Source organism: Propithecus coquereli, unplaced genomic scaffold (assembly GCF_000956105.1).
Source record: "Propithecus coquereli isolate 6110/MARCELLA unplaced genomic scaffold, Pcoq_1.0 Scaffold90, whole genome shotgun sequence".
NCBI lineage: Eukaryota > Metazoa > Chordata > Mammalia > Primates > Indriidae > Propithecus > Propithecus coquereli.
In genome coordinates this window covers 3,277,200-3,304,997 of record NW_012155285.1, presented here as the reverse complement: position 1 = coordinate 3,304,997, position 27,798 = coordinate 3,277,200, and the positions used below count along the sequence as shown (strand labels likewise).

General features: G+C 42.3%; 1 protein-coding gene across 1 annotated transcript in view; it reads right to left on the bottom strand.

The window, feature by feature from the left end:
• The window catches only part of TNFRSF21 (tumor necrosis factor receptor superfamily, member 21), a 73,018-nt gene that overhangs the window by 9,525 nt on the left and 35,695 nt on the right, over window positions 1-27,798 (bottom strand). Inside the window, exon 4 of the mRNA XM_012664673.1 lies at window positions 11,428-11,693. Within this exon, the coding sequence (XP_012520127.1) occupies window positions 11,428-11,693 (266 nt within the window). The remainder of the gene's footprint in view (window positions 1-11,427; window positions 11,694-27,798) is intronic.

Sequence of the window (27,798 nt, the reverse complement as noted above, 5' to 3'; positions counted from 1 at the left end):
AAGACTCTGTCTCAAAAAAAAAAAAAAAAAAGCTATGAAACAGAACTAAAAAGAAGAATGAAGAGCCAAATAACCTTAAGACAAAAATTCCCCAAACTTTTCCTGGGCTTCTGGAAGCCTCTTCTTTTCTTTCCTTCTTTCTCCTTCTCCTGCTCAGCCCTGCCCACAGGAGGGGATGCAGGGAAGTGCTTCATTGCGTAAGTAGGGAACAGAGCTAACACTTAAATCTGAACTGTCGATTGGCAAGGGGACAGTGAGGGTCTTCTGCTGTTTAGGGCTCCCTGGGGTCATCGGCCATCTCGGGATGGAAGCACAACACCCAGGTGCTCTGCTCAGCTTCCCTGGGAACTCCCAGCCCGATTCCGGAGGCAGCACGGCTAAGTGAACGTTGAGCTGGAAGCTGAGCAGAGCCTGTAGAACAAACTCGCTCACCATCAGTTGAATTTCAAGATTAACTTGGCCAAAAAAAAATGCCAAAACCCCTGGGGAATTATTTTAAAAAACACCCCCCCCCTCCACTCACTCTAGATCTATTCAAAGGTAGAATAATGAAGGGGTTTCGTCTCTACTGCAATCTTCCCCAAAACTACATTTAAAGTTAGCCTAGGTTAGCTAGCCGTGGTGTGCTCCTCCCTTAAAGACCCCAAACCCAAATCAGGGTAGTTGGCTATAATTTTCTGGATATATGTCACCCGAGAATTCTGATCATTGCTAAGAGTTCATTTCAAAATTAGGCCCTAAAGGCTACATAAATCCATCCACATTTAAGTCAAAGTGTGGATGGCCAATCCTTGCCCTCATCAAGAGAACTGTTCCTGTTCTGGATGGACAGGAGAAAAAGACACAACAAGCCTCAACGAGCAGAGCTGCACAAAGCTGCTAAAGCTGGTAAGAACCAGCTGGCTCCGGAGGGAGGGAGAGGGGAGGGCGTGCCCCGCCCAGCGGCTGGCACGTGTGTCTGCAAGCTGCCCAGGCTGCTGACAGTGACCGACCGACCGTATTGCTACTGCAGCCCTGCGCTGACTCACTGAACAGCTTTCTCAAAAGAGGAAGTGAGGACAGTGAGTAAGTGGGCGCTCTTGGTTCGGAGCTGGAGTCCACTCATGTGTGAATTCGAATATATTGCCAAGCCTTGCAAGAGCTCAGCACCATCGGAACATCATGCTCCCGTGGAAATCACCTGGGTTTTCCTAAAACCTCCATTAGGAAGTCTTTCCCACAAAAAAAGCCTTTGGACAATTCTACCATGAGAAAAAAGTCGCACAAACCTTTTTAAAGCTTGCCTTAAGATACCGTAGGATAGAAAGTAATTTCATAGGAAAAACTCAACACCTTGAATTTCATAAGAAGGCTCAAGTTTATCTTTGTGACTCAGGTTTTACAAACTGGACAAATTTGACTGAATTAGTACTGTTTAATAAATCCATTAATCGGATTCATGCCATCAGAATTACAATACACACGGTACACAATTCCAGAGGTACCTCTGACTTCCAGGTCTCAGTTCCCCTCCCACTCCCTAGTGGTAAACATCGTCACCAAATCCCTGTGTACTGTTTCAGAGATCGTCTACACTTACACCAATAAATAGGTATATATATTCTCCACCCCACCCCTTCTTTTTTTCGGTTTTTTATTATACATATGTGTGTGTGTATACGTATTTTTTTTACAACATGGGGGCACGATGTGCACACCGCTCTTCACCATGCCTTTTTTCACTTAAAAACAGTTCTTGAGGTTAGCGCAGGAACGCTGACTCACTTTCTGACATGTGCATACTGTTCCACTGTATGGATGCCCCATCGCTTACATAACAGTTCTCTGGTGAAGGGCATTTGTGTGGCTTCCACCCTTTTGCTATTACAAATGCCACTGCAATGAACACACTCGTATTTTCATCATTCTGAATGTATGAGACTATGTGCGAGGTATAGAAGTGGAATCGTGGGTCTACCAGCGTAGATTTGGGTAGATACTGCCAGGCTGCCCTCCATAGGAGCTGCATTAATTCACACACCAATGAGCAATGGATTCTGTTCTTTCCCCACTGCCCCCGCAACACGAGAATGTTATACCTTTTCCCCTTTGCCAGTCTGAGAGGTTAAAAACCTCTTTAAAAGTCTTCAGTATCTCCTTCTCTGTGAACTGTCTTGTTTGCAAGACTGCCCACCATTTATTTCTCTTAATTAATTTGTAAAATCTCCTTATTGTTTCAGGAAATTAACCCTATGTTTCAGACACTTTCCCCCAATTATCGTTTTGCCTTTTGATTTGTACATGGTGCTTTCCGGCTTGTATATTTACTGTTAATTACTTGAATTGTTCTTATATGGCTTCTGTGATTTATATCATTCTCAGAAGAGCCTCACCTCCTGTTGCAACTATAAAAACAAAAAACTTCCCCCATGTGTTTTGCTAGTACTTTTTTGGTGATAAGTCATTTATTTTAATCATTGGTCATTCCAGCCTGTCCCCTGACTCAGTCCAAATGCAGAAAAATCAAAGTTTCCTCTGTGACAATTCTTTTTTGGAAAAAAATCAAGGGTGACATTTATCTCTCCCAAGGAAACAGTGAAGATTAAGCAATGAAAATGTTGAAATTAACTGGTGCACAATAAAACCTACTGCAGACCATGATGTAATTCCTTATCAGCAAGTGTGCTCACTAATGACACTTGGGTTATAACAGATCAAGGGACAGTCTCACAAACATAGGGTGGAGAAGCTAGACCAAAACTGAAAGCTATTAAGTGTTATCCAGCCAGATTGTTGTTTTGGCTTAAAAAAAAAATGAAAATGTGCTCTCCGGCACTGGTAATTGATAGAGAAAATAAGCTTCTTTTCGCAGTACTGACTCTGATTTGGTCCCAGTGTACTTTTTGAGAACGCCAGTAAGGGTGCAGATTAAAGGGGTGGGAAATATCATCAATTAATAGGCTTAGTCTTTTCTGAATGTTGAGACACTGTGTCTCAGGGAAAAATAAAAGCGTACTTCAATGGCTCTACATAGCAGTTTCACAGAATATATTCTAAAGTTTGGGTCACATATCTGTCCCTCCTATAAAACTGTCAGCATCTTGAGGGATGAGTCTCTGTTTTAGTGCTTTGTTTTGTTTCATTGAGTATCTCAATGCCTGGTACAGAGTTCAATACATAATGTGTGCTCTACTAATGTTTACTCAATAAACTGCCTATGTTAAACCATCTCACCCTTAAAGGCAATAATAATAAATAAGAGAGAGAGCATGTGTTGGGGAAGGAGAGAGTACATCAATATCAAGACTTTAAAAATCTGTTTTCCAAACTTTTCTGTATACATCGAGCTTGACTACCATATTTCATTAATTCTACAATGCATATTTTTTCACATTGTAACATCTCTGAAATAGGAATATATCTTACAACTTTAACTGGCAGTATTTTTATTTCTTTCTCAGTAATGCATAAACTAATGGTACATCTTACAATCGACATGGGATGCAATGAAATATCATAACATATCTTAATTACAATACCTACCCGTACCTCTCAGGCCAAGAAGCTTGCTAAATAAGCACAGAAGTAAAGCACCCAGACAGTGTTTGGGACAAAACAAGATACTCAGGATATGCTGTTTCGCTTTCTCTTTCATGTGCGTGTATTGAAGGCAGAGCACATTTGCTCTCAGGTCAAAAAAGGACAATGTAGAATTCAAATTCCAACACAGAAAACAGTTGCTAAGATTTACCGAGCCCCCTACTCTAGGTCAAGGGCAGGACTGGCAAATGACACTCATTATCTCTCGTTCTCATCAGATCTTTACAAGGCAGCTAGCGAAAAAGAAACTGAGTCTTGGAGACATTGCAGGACTTCCCCAAGGTCACACAGTGAGTAAGGGGCAAAAGCAAGATTCAAACCCAGTTCAGAGGGACACAGTCAAATTTTTGAATCTGTCAGTCATTTATTAGTTCTCAGAGATTCAAAGTTCGATCTCCAACACTTGACACGAAGTGGGACATTGGAACCTTATTCCTGTATCTTTATTATTGCACAACAGTTAAAGGTTTCTAAAAAGAAATCTTCGCTACTTTGCTATGGAACAAAACAAAACAAGGAACCTAAGTAAAACAGACATTCTTTGCAGAGTCAAAGGTTTGGGAAGCTCTTAATGTGAAAAAGCAGGTGGGAGCTCCCTAGGCAGAAACCAAATGGAAGAGTCTGAGGGAAGAAGACCAAAATACAGTCTTGAAAAAAATCTGCAGTCTGATTTTTTTAAAAATTGACTTTCAAATGGACAAATATATATCTGCGTATACATATATCTAAGTATTTTTTGGTGGGTTGTGTACTCCTTCCTTCTGATGCTATCTTACAATTCCTCATACACACTTCTATTGTAAATTTTCTTAACCCACTGAATTGCAATTATGTGTACATCTGTCTCCATCCCAGTGAGTGAGCTGCTGAAAGGCACCAACACTTTTCTTCTTTACCTAGTCCAGGCACACAGCTGGTACTCAACAAAAGGATGTTGACTAACTAAATGAAAGCCTGGAATATAATAGTAAGTAGAAGAGCCAGAAATGTCATTTAAAATCTAAAGTCTATTTATAGACATTGCCTCTTAGTGCACAATGCCAACCTTAAACACAAGCATCAGTAAGTGTGCCTGGGCTTATGTGTGTCAGCAATCCCTTTATAATGTCCTCTTCTCCTCACCGCCCCAGAAGGTCCCCAGAGCCCGCGGTCACACCCTATGAATCAAGTCACTTAACCTCACATGGGACTCTATGCTGCAGTAACCAAGCATAGGGCAGGGGCTACATACATGCAAGTTTAGCTAGTATCTTAGGTCTTAGGACAAAAATCCCTATTTTCTATAAGACAACCAACTGGAAAATTACAGATAAAGGAGTAATTTGAATAGTCCAAAAGCCAACAACAATTATATGTATGGCGGGTATTTGCTTCTACGTGCCCTCACTACATGACATTTCTGGAAATAGCTGGTCTCAGTCAGACCCATAAATAAGGACAGCTGCATCCCGCAGCTGGTAAGCAAAAAATCAGTAACTGTAGTCCCCTCTACGGCAGAAGCCAGAGCACTGTTCTCGCCAAGACAGAAGGCCCAGTACTCCTCTAGCTGTGGGGACTCTCCGAGTTGATTGTACAGAGCAAGGCCATCCAGTGTCCAACACAGAGTCTACTATAGGAGAGACAGAGAGAGAGAAAGAGAGAGAACAGGCACAAGCATCCCCATCCTAAGACACAGGTCTCCTGTGAGGTTCTGGGAAGGATTAAGATGCCCTGACAAAGAGTCATTCTACTACATAGAAGTCAACAACAACAACAACAGAAACAATGACTCTGGGTCCATGCGTTGTTCAATTATAGCGTAGTTTTAATCTACCCAACCTTATGGAAGGAGAATAAGAAGTAGCACAAGGACACTCACTCTCCTGCCTGATTCAACATCAGCCCTTCAAATGCGTGCCTCTCTGGTCAAGCAGACAGCTAAAGTCATACTTCATATTATTTTAAATGGTTGTGGATGTTGTTAATATTATCATTTTTTAAGCAGCTATAGAATTTCTTTTTTCTCCCTTTTTCCTCATGAAGCAATGAGGGGATGCCAGAACTCAAACCACAGTTACTTCTGAACGTAGCCACTAAGCATTACTTTAATATCTCACTTCTGTACATCCTACAGTTTAACAAATCATCACCTCAGTTAATTCTGATAACTCGTCACACAGTGTGAAGGGCAGGTCCTCGAATTCCCATTTGAAATGGAAAATTCTCAGAGAAAATGTTGGCTCAGGGTTTCCTATGGAAAAGAAACAGACTCCCCTCCGTACCTTATCCAAGGGGAAGGTAGAGATTATATTGATTAAACCTGTCTGCATGTACTAAGGCCCGAAAATAAAAAAGGAGAGGAAATAAACCACGGAAAACCAAACCTAAAGGAGACCAGTTCCTCAATTTTCTTTCCCTTTTCCTGATAGCCATTGAGGGAGCAAACCATTATCTTTCTGCATAACCATCATCTTTGTTTTCTCACTTAAAGAAACATCCCAGCCAGCTTAGGAACATTTGCTCGGGCAGTAAGGAATAAATATTTCCAGTTCTAGGGCACTGAACCCAGATGGCAACCCTCTTGCTCCACCACCGACTTTAAGCAGTCTTGGAATTGGGAGAACCACCCTACCCAACATTAAGTGACCCTCAGTGTTCAGGATTTAAAGGGTCCATTATGTGTATGAGTTGGAGCTAGTTGGAAACATTCTTACATCCCTTTTGCCACTGGAGTCTGGAAATAATGGCAACTATTAATAGTAATCATTTACCAAGTGCTTACTTGGGGCGGGGGGGCACATTCACCTCATTCCCAGAGCAACCCACAGGACAGGTGCTCATGTTGTTCCCATTTTCTCATGGAAGAAACTGAGGCAGAGAGGCCCAGTAATTTACTCAGGGTCCCCAAAGTGATTATACTGCCATGGCAGAATTTTAACCTGGCACAGAGCTCCACACTGATGTTCTGATGGGAGCCTTACCGGCTGGCTGGCTGGACCAGCACACTCCTCCTGACGGCTTGGATTTACTGCCTTAGATTATGTAAGTATGTGTTAGTTTCTTCCATTCAACTGTAAGCTTCCTTGATGGCACTGACTTTGTCTTATTCATCTTTGCATTGCCCAAAGTGCCTGGTATAATATTGCACACTGAATTTGTTATGTAATATAGATTTAAAAATAAAATCACATCATCTCCTTTGCTGTTTAGCAGGGGAAATTTAAATCCAGGCATTAAACAACTGAAAGAAAATAACTGGTAAGCAAAAATTTTATTTCCAACTATCCTTCAAAAACTAAGGTGAAATAAGGCTGTTTATTTATTTAGTGAGTATGTTCCAGATAAAGGAAAACAGAGTTGATTGCTGAAAATCTACACTGAGAAGTATAATTTAGGCAAAAGAAAAATGATCACAGGTAGAAGTTGAAGCTGCAAGCAGGTATGAAGAACAGAAAAGACCAGCATGCAGGTAAATCTGTTTGGATCCCGCGTTAAACCATAATAACTATATGCCTTTGTGGAGGGGAATTAGATGTATAGCATTGAAATTCATAACAAAATCAAAACGTAAGAAAAGAATATATAGGATTTAAGTCTTCTAAGGCTGTTGCATTATGTGAAAAATGGTAAAAAAAAAATGACACATTTATAACATGTCTGTCATAATTTAAGTATGCATGTTATAATCCCTAGGGTATCCATTAAAAGTAAAGTAAAAAATATGTAACTAACAAGCTAATAGAGGAGGGAAAGTGGAATAATAAAAAATACTTGATTATTCCAAAAGAAGGCAGGAAAAGAGAGAGAGAAAAAAAAGAAAAGAGAGAGAGAACAGACAGGATAAATAAAAAACAAACAAGAACATGACAGATTTAAATCCAAAGATATGAGGAATTACATCGAAAATGTAAACACACTGAAATTCTCTAATTAAGTGACAAGGAGTGTCATACTAAATTTAAGAAAAAATCTTAAATATATGCTCCTTAAAAGAGATAATCTTTAAATAACGACATAGGAAAAAATCAAAATGAAAGGATGGAAAAAGAGATAACATACAATTTGGAATGCTGTATTAGGGTTTGGTTTTGTTTTTTAATAGCTTTGGCAATATCCCAGTAACTTCCAACTAACTATCCTCCCACTGCTTTTGCTGCTTCTTCCAAATGCTCATGGCCTGGAAGGGAAGAATAGATATGACTTTGAAAGGCTGGGCTCAGTTTAGATGTTGAACTTGAAAGAAGAGAGTGCTGAAAAATACACCTCATACCTCAGATAAAGAGTCAGACTCTGGATGTGTTTAATTTAAAAATGGCTAATGAGCCACCCCGGTTAGTAATGGACCAGCTGTTGTTGACAGAGGTAACAAAAAGCCACACCAGGTCTAATCCTTTGAGTGGAACATAACATAGGTGCTTTCAGGCTCACGAATAGGAAAAAACATTAGCCATTAAAAAAAAAAAAAACAACAACAGTTATTTTTACACATTAAGAGTCCATTAACTCCTGAGGCAAAATTCCAAATCCCAGCAGTACCACAGTACACAGGGTGTTCAAGTCCATCATAAGCTGGGAAGAATAAGTCTCAATTATCCCCCCTGCCTTCTGATTCTCTTGTTTGACTCGACAAATCTCAGAGATAAACTATGGAGAGACAGTCGCATACAGTGCGATTACAGGATGAGCATCCCTCATCCAAAAATCCAAAATGCAAAACTTTCTGAGCACCAACATGATGCTACACGTGGAAAATTCTACATGTTAAGTACTTAAAACAAACTTTGTTTCATGTAAAACATTATTTAAAATATTGTATACAATTACCTTCGGGCTATGTGTATAAGGTGTATATGAAACATAAACGAATTTCATGTTTAGACTTGGGCCCCATCCTTAATGAGGTCCCATTATGTATATGCAAATATTCCAAAATCCAAAAAAAATCCAAAATCTGACACACTTCTCATCCCAAGCATTTCGCATACGTGATACCCAATCTGTCATAAGAACTGGCAGTCAGAAATGTGTGCTCACCAGGTATTAAATTAGAGTCAGAACTGGATTCAGAATGTTGCTAGACAATGATGTACATTATTAAAATGTGGAACAAGAAGCTTAATGCTGCCATCTCAGCCTCCATCACAATCCTCTGACATCATTGTTTCTCAAAAAATAAGTAACAAAGACATAGATATTATTAGAATCTTTTTGTATTAGAGAGGAGATAAAGAGGAAGGAAAGAATTAAAGCGTACAAGAGTTTGGCACTTGGGAAGAAGATGCTTAGTTTTCTTATTCATTGTCCTAATGCTTTTGTTATGAATCACTCTCCTTTATAGTCACTCTCCTATTATTTTCCCATGGGCCCACAATGGACTTGGGTTAACCAAATCCTAACATTGCATCAATCATATGTTACCTTTATTATAGGCATCATCAAGATCAGGCGACTTATTCTCAAATATCTAAACCCTTCTCTAAGTCTGCTGCTCATCCTACTAGTTCTTTCCTTAAAGCCAACACTCCAAGAAAGCACAAAAATGCTTTGCCTCGGGTCTCCCTTTATTCAAACTGCAGCCATTTTATTTAATTAAAGGGTAAACATCTCCCTTGCCATTCCCCAAATCCAGCTACTTAAAGCCTAGTTTTAGTTGCGAATAATATTTATTGAAATTATTTCTCAGAAAGTCACAAGAGACTGGTATGTGCTTTTGAATGTTTACCTCTCGGTCTATTAGTAAGTATTTTTTTCTGCAATTCCACATTTCAAAGAAGTTAAAAAAAACCAAGAAGGCCAGGCACAGTGGCTCACGCCTGTAATCCTAGCTCTCTGGGAGGCCGAGGCGGGCGGATTGTTTGAGCTCAGGAGTTCGAAACCAGCCTGAGCAAGAGCGAGACCCCGTCTCTACTAAAAATAGAAAGAAATTAATTGGACAACTAAAAATATATAGAAAAAATTAGCCAGGCATGGTGGCGCATGCCTGTGGTCCCAGCTACTTGGGAGGCTGAGGCAGGAGGATCGCTTGAGCCCAGGAGTTTGAGGTTGCTGTGAGCTAGGCTGACACCACAGCACTCTAGCCTGGGCAACACAGTGAGACTCTGTCTCAAAAAAAAAAAAAAAAAAATATACCAAGAGCTTTAAAGACTACCTTCAAAGTCAATTAGCACCTATAAATTTTTATCCAAACAGTTACATGGATCCAAGATACACCTAAAGAATGTTTACTTCAATAGTGAAGAAGTATTGCACTGTCTGTATAAAAAGATAAAAGCATTTGGACTTTTAAAGTATATAAAGTATACTTAGGTATAAGTATCAAGTAAATAAAATTGAGTTCCTTGATATACAAAATTTGGTACAGAATGATAGTAAATTGGGTTGATATGGTAAAAAAACAAAAAACAAAAAAAAAACACAAAAACTCTACCTAGCTCTCTCAGGTAATGAGTTGACCACTAGAATAATAACACAGACGAAACGGTCCTTTAAATCTTGAGTGAGTTTTATCAAGTCTTAATGGCATTTTCTTTATTTTGGGAATACTTTCTAAAACTTTAACCGTAGTCTGTGGGAAATATGATTCAATACCCAAATCTGTACTTAATTCATGGTCTTTCAGAGAAATACATTATGATTAAAGACAGGCTAAGTACAATGAGCTACATCATGATCTTAACTTCCATTTGTAGAACACCTTCAATGAGTCAGGCATTTTATATGCTTTATTTCTAGTCTTAATTCATCTTATAAAACTAGGCTTACAAATGCAAATAACAGAGGCAGAGAAAGTTGAAGTGACTTAGCCTTGGTCACCCAGGCAGTGTCAGAGCCGGGATTCAAATCCAGTGCCGCTTGGCTCCAAAGCCAGGGCTCATTCACTACACACAAACCACACTCCTCAGTCCCCCTGTTCCCACCTGATGTACAGGATTGAACGACCCAAGGAAGAGGATCAATCCTGCGACCAACTGCTGCCAGCACCACCTGCATGCTCAGGAGGTAAGATGGAGCCTTTCTAAGCCACTTCGCAAAAAACATCCTCTAGAGGAGGGGAGGGCATAGGAAAAAAAAAGTCTTTTTTTTGGTTTTGTTCAAAATGTATTACGAGAAATGAGACTGTAAATTAGGTAACAAACGAATAGATACGGGTGCACAGCCTGATAACTATTAATACAATTTACTCCAAAGACAATGATTCTCAACTTTGCACATCGAAATCACTTGGGAGAGCTTTTACAAGTTCTGATCCATAGTTGTCCCCCTAGAGATTCTGATTTGACTGATCTGCGGTAGGGGGTGTGAGGAGGGGCGGTCCAAGCATCAGAATTTTCCAAAAGTTCCCTAGAATCAGAGGTCCCTAACGTTTTTGGCACCAGGGACTGGTTTAATGGAAGACAATTTTTCCGGGGTGGGGCGGGGCGGGGACAGTAGGCGAGCTCAGTCGGTGATGCGAGCAATGGGGAGCAGCCTGGGGAGCGACAGATGAGGCTTCAAAGCTTCGCCCTCTCCCACTGCTCAACTCCTGCTGTGCTACCTGCCACCGGTTCCTAAGTTTCATGGAAGAGAATTTTTCCATAGACCGGGGTGGGGTATAGAGGGACAGAGCTCAGGCGGCAGTGCAGCCCGGTTCCTAACAGGCCACGGACCAGTACCAGTCCGTGGCTGGGGTTTGGGGACCACAGCCCTTAATCCCTAGATGATTCTAATGGACAACCATTGAGAACCCCTATCCTAGAAGGTAGGGTGTGTTTGTGTGTGTACGTAGATGCCTAATATCAGTTATTTTTCCTTGTTCCCATATACCTGGTAAAATCCAAAGCACAGGGACAATAGGTTAGTGGTAAAGACACACGAGCAGGGCTGCATTACCTGGGTGGTATCTTCCATCAGCCCACGAATCTTCTCCACGACATCATTTCTGCGGTGCTGCCGCAGGGCGCTCACCAGCTGAGCCAGGCTGGCCTCGGGGCCCCGGATGGTCCAGTGCTGCAGGGCTGCGTAGGCTCTCTCGTGGTCCGCTGTGTACCCGCTGGAGAAAGCGGCGACCTCCCTCTCACTAGCATTGCACAGAAACTGATAGATATCCTTCCACTGGCTTCCCACTTGGGCTGCTACAAGCTTCAAGATGTCAATACCTGCACCAGAGACAAATAAAAAACAAATATAGGCTTGTAAAAGAGAAGGTCTTATATAAGGCCATTCTGTTTTACTTCTGTTTTGTTTTGAAACAAGGTCTCGCTATGTTGCCCAGGCATATGGGTCTTCAGCTCGTGGGCTCCGAGTTACTCCCACCTCAGCCTCCTGAGTAGCGGGGCTTCTCTGCTTTAATGAATGAACTAGAAGAAGTTTTCCCACTGCTGTATGTCAAAGGAATGCAACTGCCTTTCATAAGTAGTTGGCACACTCAGCCCATCCTAGAGACTAGTTGGGTACCCTCATATGAACTTCACTTCCTGAATGTGGAACAAGAAGAAGCAATCATAGAATTATTAATATAATGAATCACCCCCAAAACGAGTTTTGAAAGCTAAACCCAAACAAGGTATTCACAGAGATTCCTTTGTTACTACAGTGGTCTCCCCTTATCCATGGGTGACAAGTTCCAAGATCCCAATTTCAGTGGATGCCTGAAACTGCAGATGGTATCAAACCCTAGGTATATTGTGCACGAATTTCTTTTTCCTTCTTCACAATTTCATGGATAGAAGATTCATTGTTCCCATAGATCTCAGCAACCTCAGCATACCATCTTTTTTTCGTTCCTTATTAAGTCCAGAACATTCACTGTTTCACCTAAAGGAAGCACTTTACGGCTTCTCTTTGGCAATATTCAAATTGTCAGCATCACTGCTCTTGTGCTTTGGGGCTATTATTAAGTAAAATAAAGGTTACTCAAATGCAAGCACTGTGATACCTGGACCGTCCATGTGATAGTCCATATGGCTACTGAGTGCCCAGAGGGCGGGAGCGTCTACAGTGTGGATCCACTGCACAAAGGGAGGATTCACATCCAGGCGGGACAGAGTGGAATGGCTCAAGATTTTATTACACTACCCAAAAAGGTGTGCAATTTAAAACTTATGAACTATTTGTTTCTGGAATTTTCCATTTAATATTTTTGGACCACAGTTTACTGAGGGTAACTGAAACAGTGGAGAGTGAAACTAAAGGTAAGCAGAAACTGCTGTTCTAAACACAACTGTAACCAGATAAGTTAGAGGCTCTCAGACTAAAAAAGCAGTGACTTCATAAAATTTAGAAAAAGGGAGGCTACAAATGAAAACTTACCCAGCACTGTCCAGGTGAAGGGTGTCCTGATTCTGGGAATGATGTCCTTTATGTCAACTGACATACCCTGCTGTTCTAGCCCAACAGAGGCATTCCTTAAGAACATATATCTTCTTGTGCCCTAATTCATGCTCAACAAGTAATTTTATGATCCATTATTCAGTCTTCTAAACTGACTTGCATGGTTATAATGAAGACAACAGTCAAAATGACAGTGTAATAACAGTAGCTATTATCTTCCTGGTATTATATTAAGGTACTAGTTCACTGAACATCTTTATAAGGCATTAATATTCCAATTACACAGATAAGGGCAAAAAAAAACCACGTAGAAAAGTTAGGCTGCTGGCCCAATATCACAAAGAAAGGTGGGTTAGGTATTGAACCCAACTTACCAGTTGACTATTCCTGTATGTGTAACCATATTAAATGGTTAACCACTATTAAATGTTACTGGATGCTACCTTCTAAGAGGAAGGAAAAACCTTGAGCAAACAACTATGGCTGCTTATTCTCTCAGATATCTGCCCCCGATTATATTATATTACATATTGTCATTCTTCCTCATCAGTCACTTGTAATCTCAGTGAGTGTGCATCCATGGTCCCCAAATCTGATGATTTGGGTGAAATGCCAAAATCAAACATCAGGACCCAAAACCTCCAGATAAGCATCTGGCACCAAATCCTCGGTCAGGTGAGACTCTCCCTGAGTAGCTTGCTTTGATGTCTCCCTCTTTCCAGCATCTTCTCTCTGCAATTACACAGTGACTTTGCTACCATTTATACGTGGGGTGCATATAGAACTCTCCTAGCAAGGGCTCTAGTATTTTACCAAAACAGGTGAGTTAGCCCTCTGAATCAATATCATGTCTCTGGCTGAGCCATACTCACATGCCCTGATGCCAGAGTGGTTATAGTTGACAATGTCTTTCTTAAAAATATTTACTATTAAAAAAATGGGGTCAAGTTCCCAAGTGAGATTTAGGGAAAAAAGAAAAAGAGGAGGATAAACAGGAGATTACTGTTATGATTTTTAAATTAACTAGAGATTAACCACAAAGAAAAAAATCTTTTTTGCTCCAATCAGTTGTTGGGAAAAGTATTTATAAAATGAGCTATCAATTTTTGCCTGAGAAAAGAACAATAATAATTACAGACGTTTCTCTGAAAATGGAGGACTTTGAGGTTCCTCGATATAAATCCTTGCTCTGCCATACAAACCTATCGAGGCAGGCGATTTGGAAGACTGTATACATACCCTGAATTCATGCCCTTAAAATTGTTTTCAAAAAATAAGTTCTTAGTAGAAGGCTGCTTTCTTGTCAACTATAAAAGTAGAATGCCACAAAAAATAAAAACTTTAAAAAAAAGTAGAATGTCACAAATTACGTCATTACTATACTTCTGACACCATTTTCCCTGGCAGTACGAAATATACTTGAACCAGTTGCTTTTCAGTGTTTATAGCACGATTAGTCAGATACAGAGCTTTTGATTTCAAGCAAATAGACTCCTTAAAAAACCTATGTCCTATTTAAAGCTCCGCAGGTAACTTTAAGGAACATGCCAGCTTTTTTTGGTTGATGAGATAGATTCTTCCAAATACCAAAAGGCTTGTTAGTCCCTGAATCTTAATTTAGGTCAATTTGACTAAGGCTCATAGTGTCTTGCACGAAACATGACAGCGTTTTCTTGTAAGCAGGACCATTGCTTAAATCTTCATAATGCCAATGACCGTGTGGCTTTGGGCAAACCTCTGTCATATCCATGTCCTCATTTGTACAGTAGAGAGACTCACTAGTCCTTGGGGCTGATTAACATTTTCTATAGAGTTAATTTATTTTTGGAAGTACCCCCATCATTATAAAAGCTCCATATACTAAGCATGAAAATTTAAGGTTCAATGCATTTCTGATGTAAATACATAGCCTTTATAGAGTAATTACAGAGTTTAAAGGCTTAAGAACAACTCCTTCTTCTAAAACCCAGTACAGTATTTACACTTTTCTTTTAAGTCACAAAATAAAGAAAAAAAGAAAAACACAAAGAATGGATACAATGAGATTTCTTTTTAACTAAAATTGACTGTAAGCTAAATCTAAGGCCTACAAATCAGGTTCCCTCTTACTCTCCCACTCAACTAGATTTCCCTACTATGAAAACGTGGAGTCAACTCCACAGACTGACTGGAGTTAGCAACGTGCTTCACCCTCCCCCCCCCATGCTGGAGTGGGTATATCAGAGATGGAGTCGACAACGTCTTCCTCAAGAGATACCAGCCTTTCAGTCTAGCGCATTATCACAAAACCCCACTGAGGAGGCCAGTTTTAACTAGCCCATGAGTTTGTTGCTCTCACCCCATCGCCAAGAAAGGAAAACGAAAAACCTGTGGAAAATTTCAAGAGTATTTATTGAGCAGTCACTGTGTGTTAGGCTATGTTTGCTGGACTGATAACCTTTATGAAATTTTAAGACAGAAAGAGCTTACCACCAAGGAAATGAAGCAACACCAATGAAACACAAAATCGTATAGGCCTTGAGAGCCTTCTGTGTTTAGAAAAAAATATTAGGCAAAATCAAACAATGGATGGTTACCTCTAGGGAGAAAGAAGGCAAGTTGCACAGAAGGGACTTTGCAGGCATTCACAAAGTTCTATTACCTCAGCTGGGTGGTGAAGAAATTGGTCTTCTTTTTATTTTATTACTTTATTTGATATTTGTTTTACTTCCTTTTTAAACTATCTGTTAGGTAGATAGCTAGGGTTTCTGGGTCTCCTAGGGACAAAAGTGGGTCCTGTTGCTTTGTTGCAATTGCCCCATCTGCCCCATCTTGGTCCTGCGCCACCCTAATCTCCCAAGTGACTGCTATACCTGGGGAGGGAATACCCTATGAATCTGCCAATCAACTTAGCGCAACAGTTGCAAAAGAATGCAGAGGGCTCTCTAGCCCACGGGCCAAGCAGCATAGGTACCCACAGAGTACAGAAATGGACCTACAACAACCCGCATGCGTAGTCACGCAACTCCCAACTATCCAATCAAAGTGGTTCCATGGTGACTTGTGAGCCACCAGGGAGGTCTCAATCCGCGCACTATAAAACAAGTCGCAGACCACAACCAAACTCTCTTTTCCTGGCCGGGCGCGGTGGCTCACGCCTGTAATCCTAGCACTCTGGGAGGCCGAGGCAGGTGGATCATTTGAGCTCAGGAGTTTGAGACCAGCCTGAGGAAGAGCGAGACCCCGTCTCTACCAAAAATAGAAAGAAATTAATTGGACAGCTAAAAATATATAGAAAAAATTAGCCGGGCATGGTGGCTCATGCCTGTAGTCCCAGCTACTTGGGAGGCTGAGGCAGGAGGATCGCTTGAGCCCAGGAGTTTGAGGTTGCTGTGAGCTAGGATGACGCCACGGCACTCTAGCCTGGGCAACACAGTGAGACTCTGTCTCAAAAAAAAAAAAAAAAAACAACTCTCTTTTCCTGCTGCAACAGTTGAGTCCAGTCGTCATCTGTGGCATATGTTACACTCGGTAAACCTATGTGTTGCTCTTGCTCTATAATCCTATCTTTCTCTCCTCAATAAACCTCATTTTCATGCTTGCCTAACTTTGGCGTGTCTGGTCATTCTTTGGCCATGGGTGTGCCAAGAACCGATGTTTCAAACTAAAACATAATATCCATACAACATGTACTTATAAAACACACACATACATAAGACGTGTTTATATATACTTTATAAACACATACTGTTAAGTGTTTAATTTTGTTGGTAAGGAATCTCATGTAGAGGTTGGTGACTAGTGCCAGGTCATGTAATAGTGCCCCACTGTGGTTAACAGGGAGTGTGATGTAGTACAAGAGCGTTATTATTCACTGGAATTATGCTCCTTGGGCATGGCTACCTCGCCTAGGGATGCATGCACTCCAGGCTGGCCACAGTGTGTGTGCTTTTTCCTGCTCTGTTATTACTGACCAAGCAGCTGCTGGGACAGCTTTCTCTGGAGCTACCAAGTTTATTTCTTTTCTTTAAAACTATGGTGCACTAAAAAACAAGGGAGAGAGAGAGAGGTGTCAGCAAACTTGTTCTATAAGGACAATAGTAAATATTTTAGGCTTTGAGACCCACATGGTCTCTGCGTTGTGACTCCCCAACTCTGTTGTTCCACAAAAGCAGATCCAGACAACACAAATGGGCATGGTTATGTCCTAATAGAACTTTACTTACAAAAACAGGTAGTGGGCTGGATACGGCCCATGGGCTGTAGTTCACCAACCCCTGCAATTACAGCAATTTGAAGAGACCGTAGCTAGACTGTTAAATAGCATAAAGATTTAGAAAAGCATTTTGTTAAAAGAAACCGCACCCAAAAAACAATGACAGTTCCCACTCCAATTATTAACTTCACAACAGTAAGTGAAGCAGAGACCACATTTCTGCTTGGCAAGGTGTCCTGGTCATTTGTGCCATCGGAGTCCCCAGAGTTGTCATTAAAACTAGAGACCGTCAGTGTGTGTTGAATTGATCTGAATTAACTGAAGGTAGTGCCAAGCCTCTCTTTTCTTACATTGAAAAGTAACACAACCCTCAACCCACTGAAGGGCTAACAGATGGGGGCGTGGAACCTAACAGTGCTTTTTTCCTGTGGTGCCAGGTCCTGAAGCTCCGGGGAATACAGCTAAAGTTTCTATAGAAATCACAAAAGGAGTCAAGACCAGAGGCTGTAATAGTCAGGAGCTGTCTGAGAAGGTGGCCCTGGCCCCTGGAGAAAAGCATGAGAATTGTAAGGAAGATCATGAACTTGGCAGTCACATATGGCTTCAAATCCAGCTCCATGACTCGTTAGTGATCCCGGGCAAATGACAACCTTTAAGATTTCAGTGTTCACATAAAATGGAAATACCACCTCTTGTCTGGTAGGGTGGTTAAGATTTATGGGATAGAGCATTAAAACACCTGGCACAGGATCTCAGTACACCTTGGTTCTCTTTCCCAAGCCCCCTCCTTTTCTGCATGGACAAGAGTCACTGCGACAGTGAACCGAAAGGGTGGGAAGAGTTATTTACAGACAGGTTTTAGCACCAAGACTACCTTGCTGAACAATGAAGCCAGGCACCAGACTCCTGACTTTCCGGCCTTCTTGGAACCTCACAAGCGGTTGTCAGGAGGGGAACCACTGCTGAACTCATCCATGGAAAGACAAATGTGGAAGGGAAAATGCTGCTGTCACCACCTCTGCCACACGCGGGGCGTCACAACAGTATTCACTGGGCTCTCCCCAGCGAGTGATGCTGACCCGTTCCCTGGCAAGACAGCCCAAGAATAGAGAGGCCTGAGGTGATAAACTGGGTTATCATGGAAGTGCATTATAAAACCCTGAATTAGATGTTATCTGGATAACAACCTGAATTTGAGGCTCATATTTTTAATGCTCAGTGTCAGCTTCGGGATGCAAAAAAGGGTTCCTTCTCTTTTTATAAAAACCTGAATTGATCTTTATAATTAGAGAAGGTATCAAAGCTCTTTTCCTTTTGGAGATAAGTATCTGAAATGAGCGCCCTCACCCAGAACCCAAACCAAAGCCGTCCTCAGAAGGAGTATGAAGGGCAGCGATGACAGAGCCGGAGGAAACAAACGCTGCCTGCAACCACACGACACAGCACTTAGGGTTTCATGCTGTACAACCAGGCTTCACACAGAATGGGTGTGTCTAAGAGATGAATATGTTTGTAAACTTTTCGATGGTGCCAAACTTATCATGTAAAAGGATGCACGCACTCCCATTGCATCTTGTTAAATGTAAGATCAGTTCTCATTATTATTCTAGAAAGAGAGGTAAAGGGACAACTAATGAGAAAATTCCCGTGGAGGCAATTAATACACAACCTCCTCCCAGGACAGATGACTGTACAGTTCTCCCTGTGCTGGTGTCTCAACGCACACACAGCAGTCTCTTGAGATGCGCCCGTGGGAGACAGGAGACGTGTGCTCAAGACAACCTCCCTTCTAACGACACCCTGATTCTCCCCAAAAAGACATGCTCTTCATAGGCACGTGCTGTGCCCCAGCCTTGCAAACTGCAGACACAGGGACAAAGATGGACACAACACATACAATGTATGTACAGAGCAATGTATGTCAAGTTCAGAAACTGGAATAAAAGCCTGGCTTCAGCATTCCTAGAATCGGTATTGTACCCAGTACACGGTCACGTCCTCAAAGATGCCTTGCCTTTTCTCACTACCTTCTGTCCAAGCCTCCCGTTTGCTTTGACTACCCAGCACCTACCAGAGCCTAGCACAAAATAGGAATAACACAAATATCCTTGAATGAATAAATGAATGAGAGCTTTTCCGCTCCGCCCCCTGCCCCCTTGCCTGCGCCTCCCCGCCACCTGTCATCTCGTTAGCCGCTGTAACTTAAGCCACTGAGAACCTGAGTGGGCACACGCCCATCACACACCCTTGCTGCGTGGCCCTGCCAGATCTCCAGTCTCTACAATAATAAGAAAGGGCCACGTCCTGTGGTGTGTTCACCAATGGACAGAACCTGGGCTTCCTGGAACCTGATCTTGCGCAAGAGCCTCTGCCTCTGCCAGTGCCCTCTTCCCATTGCGAGTGCTCCACCACATCTACTCCTGGGGCCGGAGTTCACGGGAGGAAAGGCTTCGCGGATTGTCCCACTGTAGCAGAGTCCTGCCGAGATCAGCTGTCCAAGCTGTGGTCTCTCTGGCTTGGGAAAGTGCTCCTAAAAGCAAGACACTCACGTGTACGTGTTTTGCGGTAATCAGTATATCGTAGGGTGGTTAAAAATTGGTCTATCAACAGGAATAAGTCCCAGTGCATTCATTACACAGGAAACTGCTTCATCAGTGCTGGGAACTTGGTATGTTCCGGGTTGAAAATACCCCTTCCCTAGTTGAGGTACAAAAGTTGGAAGAACTGTCTTGATTTTATTTTAAACCCAAAAATGATTTCTGAAGCACGATTAATCACTGTCTTGTTGAAGATTCAATAGACAATAACTGTAAGGTCAGATGAACCTGGGGGGCTACTGAAAAAAAAAATCCGCTCTGCAAAGATCCCTTGAAGGCAACGGACAGAAGGTTTTCCAGTGACGAATTACGAAAACGGTAGACAATTTTCCAAATGAAAGGAATATATATCACTGATACTGTTAGGAAAATGAATAATCTTTTATTTCATTCCACAGGGGACAAGAAAAAACAAAAAACAAAAAAAAAAATGCTTCCTTCCTTCTTGTCTTAGTCTGCGTTTGAAGCTGTCCCAAATACCTGAAGCTGTTAATTAATTCCTTCAACAAAAATGTACTTAGCATCTACTTTGTGCTGGACACTTCGAGGCACTGGGGAAACGGCAGCCAGCAAATGCAAAGCGAAACAAAATCCCTTCCTTCCCCCGTGAAGCCTGTGTTCTATTGGGAGGACGTGGGAAGAATAAACAGGGTAAGTAATAAGACGTGAAGTGTGTTAGGGGAGTGCTGGGAGAAAAACAAAGCAGGGAAAGTGGATGCGGGTGGTGGGGCTGCCCTATCTAAGAGAAGGCCATCTGAGTCAAGCGCTAAACGCAGCAAGCTGTGCATGGAAGGCAGGGTGTTGGCAGGTACAAGCAGGAGCAGGAAAGCGGTGTGGCTGGAGCAAGGGAGCAAGAGGCAGGAGTGGCAGGAGTCACGGGTGAGAGAAAGTTGGAGGGGAGAGGGGTGCAGATCACACCTGGCCTTCAGGCTGCAATTCTGCGTTCGATGAAAAGTCACTGAGATTTTGGAGAGAGATGACACGATCTGACTTGACATTTGAACAGTATCATTCTGGCTGCTATGTCAAGAATAAAATGAAGGTCGCACAGACAGAAACCAGGTAGAGGCCACAGCCATAATCCAGCAGGGAGGTGGCAGTGGTTTGGGCCAAAGTGATGGCCATGCAGGTAATAGGAAGTAGCCAACTTCTGCGTATATTTCAAAGGTAGAGCTGAAGGGTTTGCTAATGAATCATATATGGGGCAAGAAGGAAAGAACGGAGTCAAAGGTGACACTAAGGTTTTGGCCTGAGCAACTGGAAGGCTGGAGGACCACTTTCTCTGATGTGGAGGTATGCTTTGGGGTCTGGCATTGGACATCGCAGGCACGAGGTGCCTGTTAGACATCCAGGTGTGTCAGGAGGGCAGGGGGACATTTCCATCTGGAGTTCGGGTACATCTGGGATATATGCACCTGGGAATTACCAGCAGAGAGATGGTATTTAAAGTCATGGGTCACCAAGAGAGGGAGCGTATATAGGTTGAAGAGCAGTATGAGCACTGAGCCCCGGGACTCTCCACTGTTTAGAGGTCAGGGAGGGGGGAGAAACCAGCCAAGGAGAGAGAGAAAACAGTCGGAAACATTAGAAGGAGAACCAGGAGAGGGAACTGTCCTAGAGATACCTTCCAAGAGAAGGAAGCAAAAATGCCAAATGCTGCCAGTAAGCAGAGGAAAACTGGGAACTGAACAACATGGGGTTAGAATCATGACATCAGACTATATGGGAAAGAGGCAAGGTTGTGGCTAAAGTACTGCCATATGTCACTAACTGTGAGACACTTGAAGGCATATTTTAATCTATGCCTTTTCACAGCTTGGCTGCAGTGTTTTCTTTTTTTCCTTAGTGGCATATAAAATAATGGTGTATGTCTCACAGTGAATTGTGTCTCAGATTTAATGAACTATACTAGGAGGCTTTTATTCAGTTTATAAACTTGAACCCACCTATTAGTTAAAATGTGACATATCATCAATAAATCACATGTCGAATTATTGCAATGTTAACTACCAATTACTCATGAAGAACAATCAGCAGAATCCTAGAAATTCCTCCTCCTCTGCAAATTCTGCTTACATAATACTTGACCAGGTTGATTCAAGGACACAAACTTTTAGAGATTTTTTTTTTTATTTGTATTTGAGCCCTATGCAGGGAAAACGCTGATTTATTTTTTAATATCCCAAATAGCTTAAATTTAAAAGCTGTTAGTTAAATTACAGAATGAAATATACATTTGAAAACTAACTACCTTCCTCCTAAAGTCTCGAGGAAGAAGTCACTGGTGGGGTGGGCCTGGGGAGAAGGCAGCCTCTGACTCCCAAGGACAAAGGCCATGTCTCTGGTCACTTCATGCGTGAGATAAAGATTTTTTGAGCTATAGCCATAAGAGGCTTTTCTCCTGCAACAGTTTTGTGTGCTTTATAATCCTCAAACACCTTAAGAGGTTAAACAGAAAGGTGCTGTCTGCTGGCAATGGCATTACTGGAAGCCAAGGTGGAAAAGGCAGTGGGGTGAGGGGTGGGGGGCGAACATCCCGACTCTCCCCTAGCTGTAAAATGACTGCGGCTGCCGGGCCTGGAACACCAGGACTCAGCAGCCTCTTAAAGCGAATAACCTGCCCGCTTCGGTCAGGCTTCCTGGTGTTTACACTGCAAGTCTACTTCCCATAGGAAATTTGGGCTGACAGACAGGATGACTGTCTGGAATTTTTGGTCGAGGAGTCTATCTGGCAAAGGAGGGAGGGCTGCTTTGGTCCCAGCAATTGCTGCTGTCGGGTGCTGAGAAAACCACCAAGCTAAACAGATGTGAGTTCAGATTAGAAGGACTCTATCAACTTTGACTTACTTGAAACAGCCTTTATTTCTTAAAACAACCCCCGCAGAGGCTTTAGCCCCAGGATTTTTCCATTTTAAGCAATTCATGAAAAAGTAGGAAACTGGAGTGACTTCTGCAGATGAAAACTCACTCTTGATGACAATTTTGTAGGCGTTTTATTTCCGAGCAATCTGGGTTTTGCTAAGGTAAATACATTTTTCTTGATTAATCAAGGTTTAAAAAAAAAAAATCAACCACAAAAACTTAGAAATTTCTAGTACCAAGTAATTGATGGGAAAATTCAGATTCTGATAACCACGGGGCAGTGTCTAGAATCAGACTGGTGCCTGACTTTAAAACCTGGCACAGCCACTACCTGGCTAGGTGAGCCTGGGCAAGTTACTCTTTTTGTCTCAATTTCCCCATCTATAAAATGGGGATGATAGTGGCCTTCCTCACAGGGTTATGAAAATTAAGTTAATATTTATAAAATAATTAGAATAGAACATAGCACTTAGGAAGCATGATGTGAGTCTTTGTTAAAGAAAAGTAGGCAATTAAAAGTTAATGGTAGCAGAAACCTTTCTTTTGTTTTTTTTTTTTTTTTGAGACAGAGTCTCACTGTGTTGCCTGGGCTGGAGTACCGAGACGTCAGCCTAGCTCACAGCAACCTCAAACTCCTGGGCTCAAGCAATCCTCCTGCCTCAGCCTCCCGGGTAGTTGGGACTACAGGCACGCACCACTGTGCCCGGCTAATTTTTTCTATTTTTAGTTGTTTGGCCAATTTCTTTCTATTTATAGTAGAGACAGGTCTCGCTCTTGCTCAGGCTGGTCTCGAACTCCTGAGCTCAAGCAATCTCCTGCCTTGGCCTCTCAGAGTGCTAGGATTACAGGCGTGAGCCACCGTGCCTGGCCAGAAACCTTTCTTATAAGGTTAAAAAGCTATATTTGGGTAGTCACATTTTAGGTTGTCTTTGCATCCCCAAATCACCTCCTGATCTTGCCTATGTCAGTAGCAGCAAACACTCCATTATGTCACTTAAAACTGAAGTGGAGAACTACTGATACAGTATCAAATTCCCGATACATTTGATTTGTTCTTCATTTCTAAACACTGCATCTAGTGGTTTTAATAATTAAGATAAAATGTTCCCTTAAGTCATTCCTGAAACCTGATTGAAGAGTTTATTGATATTGTTCTAATATATCCAGGGTACAGCTTCCAGTTGGTCAACATTTGTCACCTAACCACCGAAACCTCTGGGAAATATTTGTACAAGAAACAGGAATACGATTCCACTCCCACAACTGCACTGCTGCAAATCCACTCCCTCCCGCTGATGGAATGGATCTTACTGTTCACGCTGCAAAGAGGAAGAAGTCTGCAGAGCTGTGAGTCTGAGTGATGTGTTGCCTTCACAACCACGAATAAAAACCAGTTCTCTCACACCTGACCAATCCTAAAGGAGGAACCCCACCTGGGGAAGGAAGGAAACATTTTTCCTACACCTGTTGTTGGGAATTGAGAATGAGGCTGTTATTGAGTTTTGCTTGCTTGCTAGGTAACATGGGATGATGTTACATTTTGCTTGAGCAGTGAGTTGTAGATAGGGGACAGAATGGAAGGAAGAAAACATTCTATCACCAGAAACTCAAAGCCTAACCTACAGCTTGGTTCAATGACAGCGTCTGAACTCTATAAATAAGTTCACTGAGCAAATCATGTTCTGGTTCTTGAGCATGTTATTTCCCGTAAGAATAATCTTTACATACAGATTGGGATATCAAAGTTATGCAAATAAGAGGTTCAACCACCAAGCCAGCAGGTCTGTGACATTAACTTGATCTTTGCGTTTCACTTTCAGTCCTACAATGTGGAAGGGGGTTGGCTGCATGCTGTTTTTAACTGCAAGTTTCGGTTTTTGCATCACTGAAGGAAAGGATTTTAAGGTGGAAGGAAATATTACAGATACTTGAATCCAAGACCTTTATCATACAGGTGAGCAAAAGCAGGCCCACAAGGTCCTTCCCTCGGTACAGCTTCCCTCCCGAGACAACGCTGCCCCATTCCAGATATCCCCTACTGAAAGGTTTGCTGTTTCACTTGTGCATGGACCCTCACCTTTTCTCACCTCCCCTGCCTGCGCCTATCATCTCAGCAGGTGCTCCTCACACTACCAGAGCAGGCAGTGTGAGCAGATGTCCTTCCTTCCACCCTCTACAATGGTTAGAAGCAGACTAACACGTGCTGCACTCTGATTTTCTTTTCCAGCTCTTTTTGTGCTGGTCAATCAGACTTTAAGGCATTTTATAGCCAAAGTTCCTAATGTAGAGGTTTTCACTGCCACCATTTCTCCTGGCCCATGTGACTCATTAAATTTGACCCTACGTGGATTTCTACTTGGGTTGAAAGTCAGATATCACGTCTCTCTGCCTGACCTCAGCTCTCCATGAATGTTTCAGCATGGCTCATCCCCTGACCTTCCTGTGGGGGAGAAAAAGGAAAGCCAAGCTAGCAGCCTCGTCAGTGTTACATATGATCTCTTTCCGTCTGCGTGAACATCCCATGAGATAGGGGCTCTGTCCATTACAGATGAGACACTGAGGAGAGGTTCAGTAGCTGGGCACGAGGGCAGTCAGGACCGATACTCCAAACCCAGGGATATATGACTCATCAGCCTTCACTTTTCACTGCCCCATGCTGCCGCTCACCCCAAGAGTTATCGACTGCATCTTTCTGAGTCTTGGTTGCTTCTTTGAATAAAAATCTTTTGAGTATGTCTCCCCACCAACCCCCAGTCCCCATCACGGGGTCCTAGAAGGGGAAACAAGGAGCTATCAGGGAGAAATACGTTGCAACAGTACATTTGTGACAGTCTAGGTTTCAACTGTCCTTCCACACACCCACCCCTCCTTCTCCAAAGGACGCAGGACAAGAGTGACAAGCAGCGTACGCACTAGTTACCAGCTCAGAGCCCAAGGCCTGAGTGCCAGTCCAGACTTACCACTGACTTGTGCTGTGGCCCTAGTCAGTCACTCAATCTTTCTGTGTCTCTGCTCTTAATAGGTAAAACATGCATGATCCTGATATCATAAGGTCATATATGAGACAATACACATAAACCACATAGAATAGTGCCTGCACATGGCAAGCATTCAATAAACATGAAGTTTTATTGCTCTCCCTTCCCCCAAACCAACCAATCAATCATAAGGCACCCCTAGAGAGATTTTTCTTATGGATTTATCCCAGACAAGGACATTTTCAAATAAAATTGAGTTAAAGTCAGAGAATGTCAAGAGCAGTCAAAAAGGAGCTCGAGTCTCCGAGGGACAGGCTAAGAGGGTGCAAGGAGAGGAGAAACAAAGGAGGGTGCCTTTGCCGCTTCAAGGGAGAAGTGGGAGGCTTCTGTGCAGATTCTAAGAGTTTTAAGAATTTCTTTAAGTTTCTTTCACCTGGAGCTAAGATCTCCTAATTAATCGCACAGCCACCAGCTCTTTCACTGCCCACAGCCGGAAATCACCCAGGTAAGAGGCTCAGCAAAGGTAGACAGCACCACCTCCCCTCTGACCTGATTATCACCTAGGGACCAACACCAGTCTCATCAAGGCAGTCCTGGGAGAGATACCAGGTCAGATGCTGTTCCTCCTGAGACACGCCTGTCACCGCCCCGCCCCCCGCATCTACCCCATGTCCTGGAGAAAGGCCAAAGGGCTAAGTTCCTTCACTCCCTCAAACTCAGCCTCCGACACCCTCACAGGCAAACAGCCTCTGTGTTTTCTCATTCAAGAAACTTGAGTAATTGTCTTCAAACCACAACATCCTCTGTACCGAGCAAAACACTGTAGTCCTTTGATCAGAAATGCAACATGTAAGATATAAAGAGCACTGTCCCAGGAATGAGCAGACCAGGACTGGGCCCCTGTCTAACCCTACTGGCTATATGACCTTGGGCAAGTGTCTCTTCTTCCCCTCACCTCAGTTTCCTCCTTTGTAAAATGAAAGGATTGCACTAAACAAACCTCTTCTAACCCTGACTTACATACACATACAATCCCCCATTATTTCCATTGCTCTCCAACATGTAAATTTTGCAAAAAATAAAACAAAACAAACACTGTTGATGTTACTAAAGCCTAGTAAGCCCTAGTCCTAGACAGTGCCTTGACCTTGGTGTTCAAATACATATAATCAATTGAAAACATCACAAGTTAAGCATGAGAATAATTAATAAGTCTTTTTTTTAATTTGCTAGTTTTTCCTTTGCCTTGAGATTTCTTAAAGGTGAACCTGGTTACAAACTTATCCCAAACTTCCTTCCATCATTTCAAGAGTAGCACGGCACCATGTCTACAAGAAATGTTTACTTCGTATATTATATTCCCCTGCTTTAGCCAAAGTACAACCAATTCAAAATCAGGCAGACTGACCATTTAAACACAATTCAAAATATAAATAACAGTGACTCTCAACCAAGAGACAATACAGCAAAAAGCAGAACAAAGAGAGAGAGAAATATGTAGCTAAGATAGAGAATAATTCCTCTCTAACTTCATATCTCTCATAGGCGTTTTTCCCCAAAGAAAGTCGTGGTTGTCAAGACTACAGATATGCCCTGTGGACAAGAGCTTTGCCTGGGCCTCTGGAGTCCCCTTCATCCCAGGAGGGCACTTAACCTGTAACCTGCAGGTGAAACTGGAGTTGGACACTGCCTTTCTAGAAAGGAAACAAATTATTTCTATAACCCCACCCTTATATGAGTGACAGTTTTCACCATCCCCAAGGATCATTTTTAGTTTATCTTGTAAAAATTTGAGGACATAGTACCAACAAATTACAAAGATGCGCTGATCTGTGGTAAACATGTAATTGAAGAACCCCTTTACTGGAGAGAGTAATGTTCACACTAACAAGCCGTGATAAGAATATATTAAAATTAAAAAGGACTTCAGTATAGCCAAAGCCACAATGTGTTTATGAATACCTAGCTGGACTGGGAGGGGTTTGCTGTCAGGACACGTGTATCCTGAAAGCCGGCAACTCTTTACAAGGGGGTATGAGCTGCTGACCCCTCCTCAGCCAGTATGAGAGCTGAGCAACTTTTCCAAAGCAGGTAAAGCATTTGCTCCATTTGCTCCCCCTGTGACCAATGCAAAGCTGTTCTCAGGAGTCTCGGGCAAATAGCCTGAGTTTGTGGCTGAGGCTCCCTGGCCCGAGGAGACCAAGATCTCCCTCAGCATAAAAATTCAAAGATGAATCGAGAGCTCAATACCATTTACAATAGCTGCAAAGGAAATAAAATACCTAGGAATATATTTAAC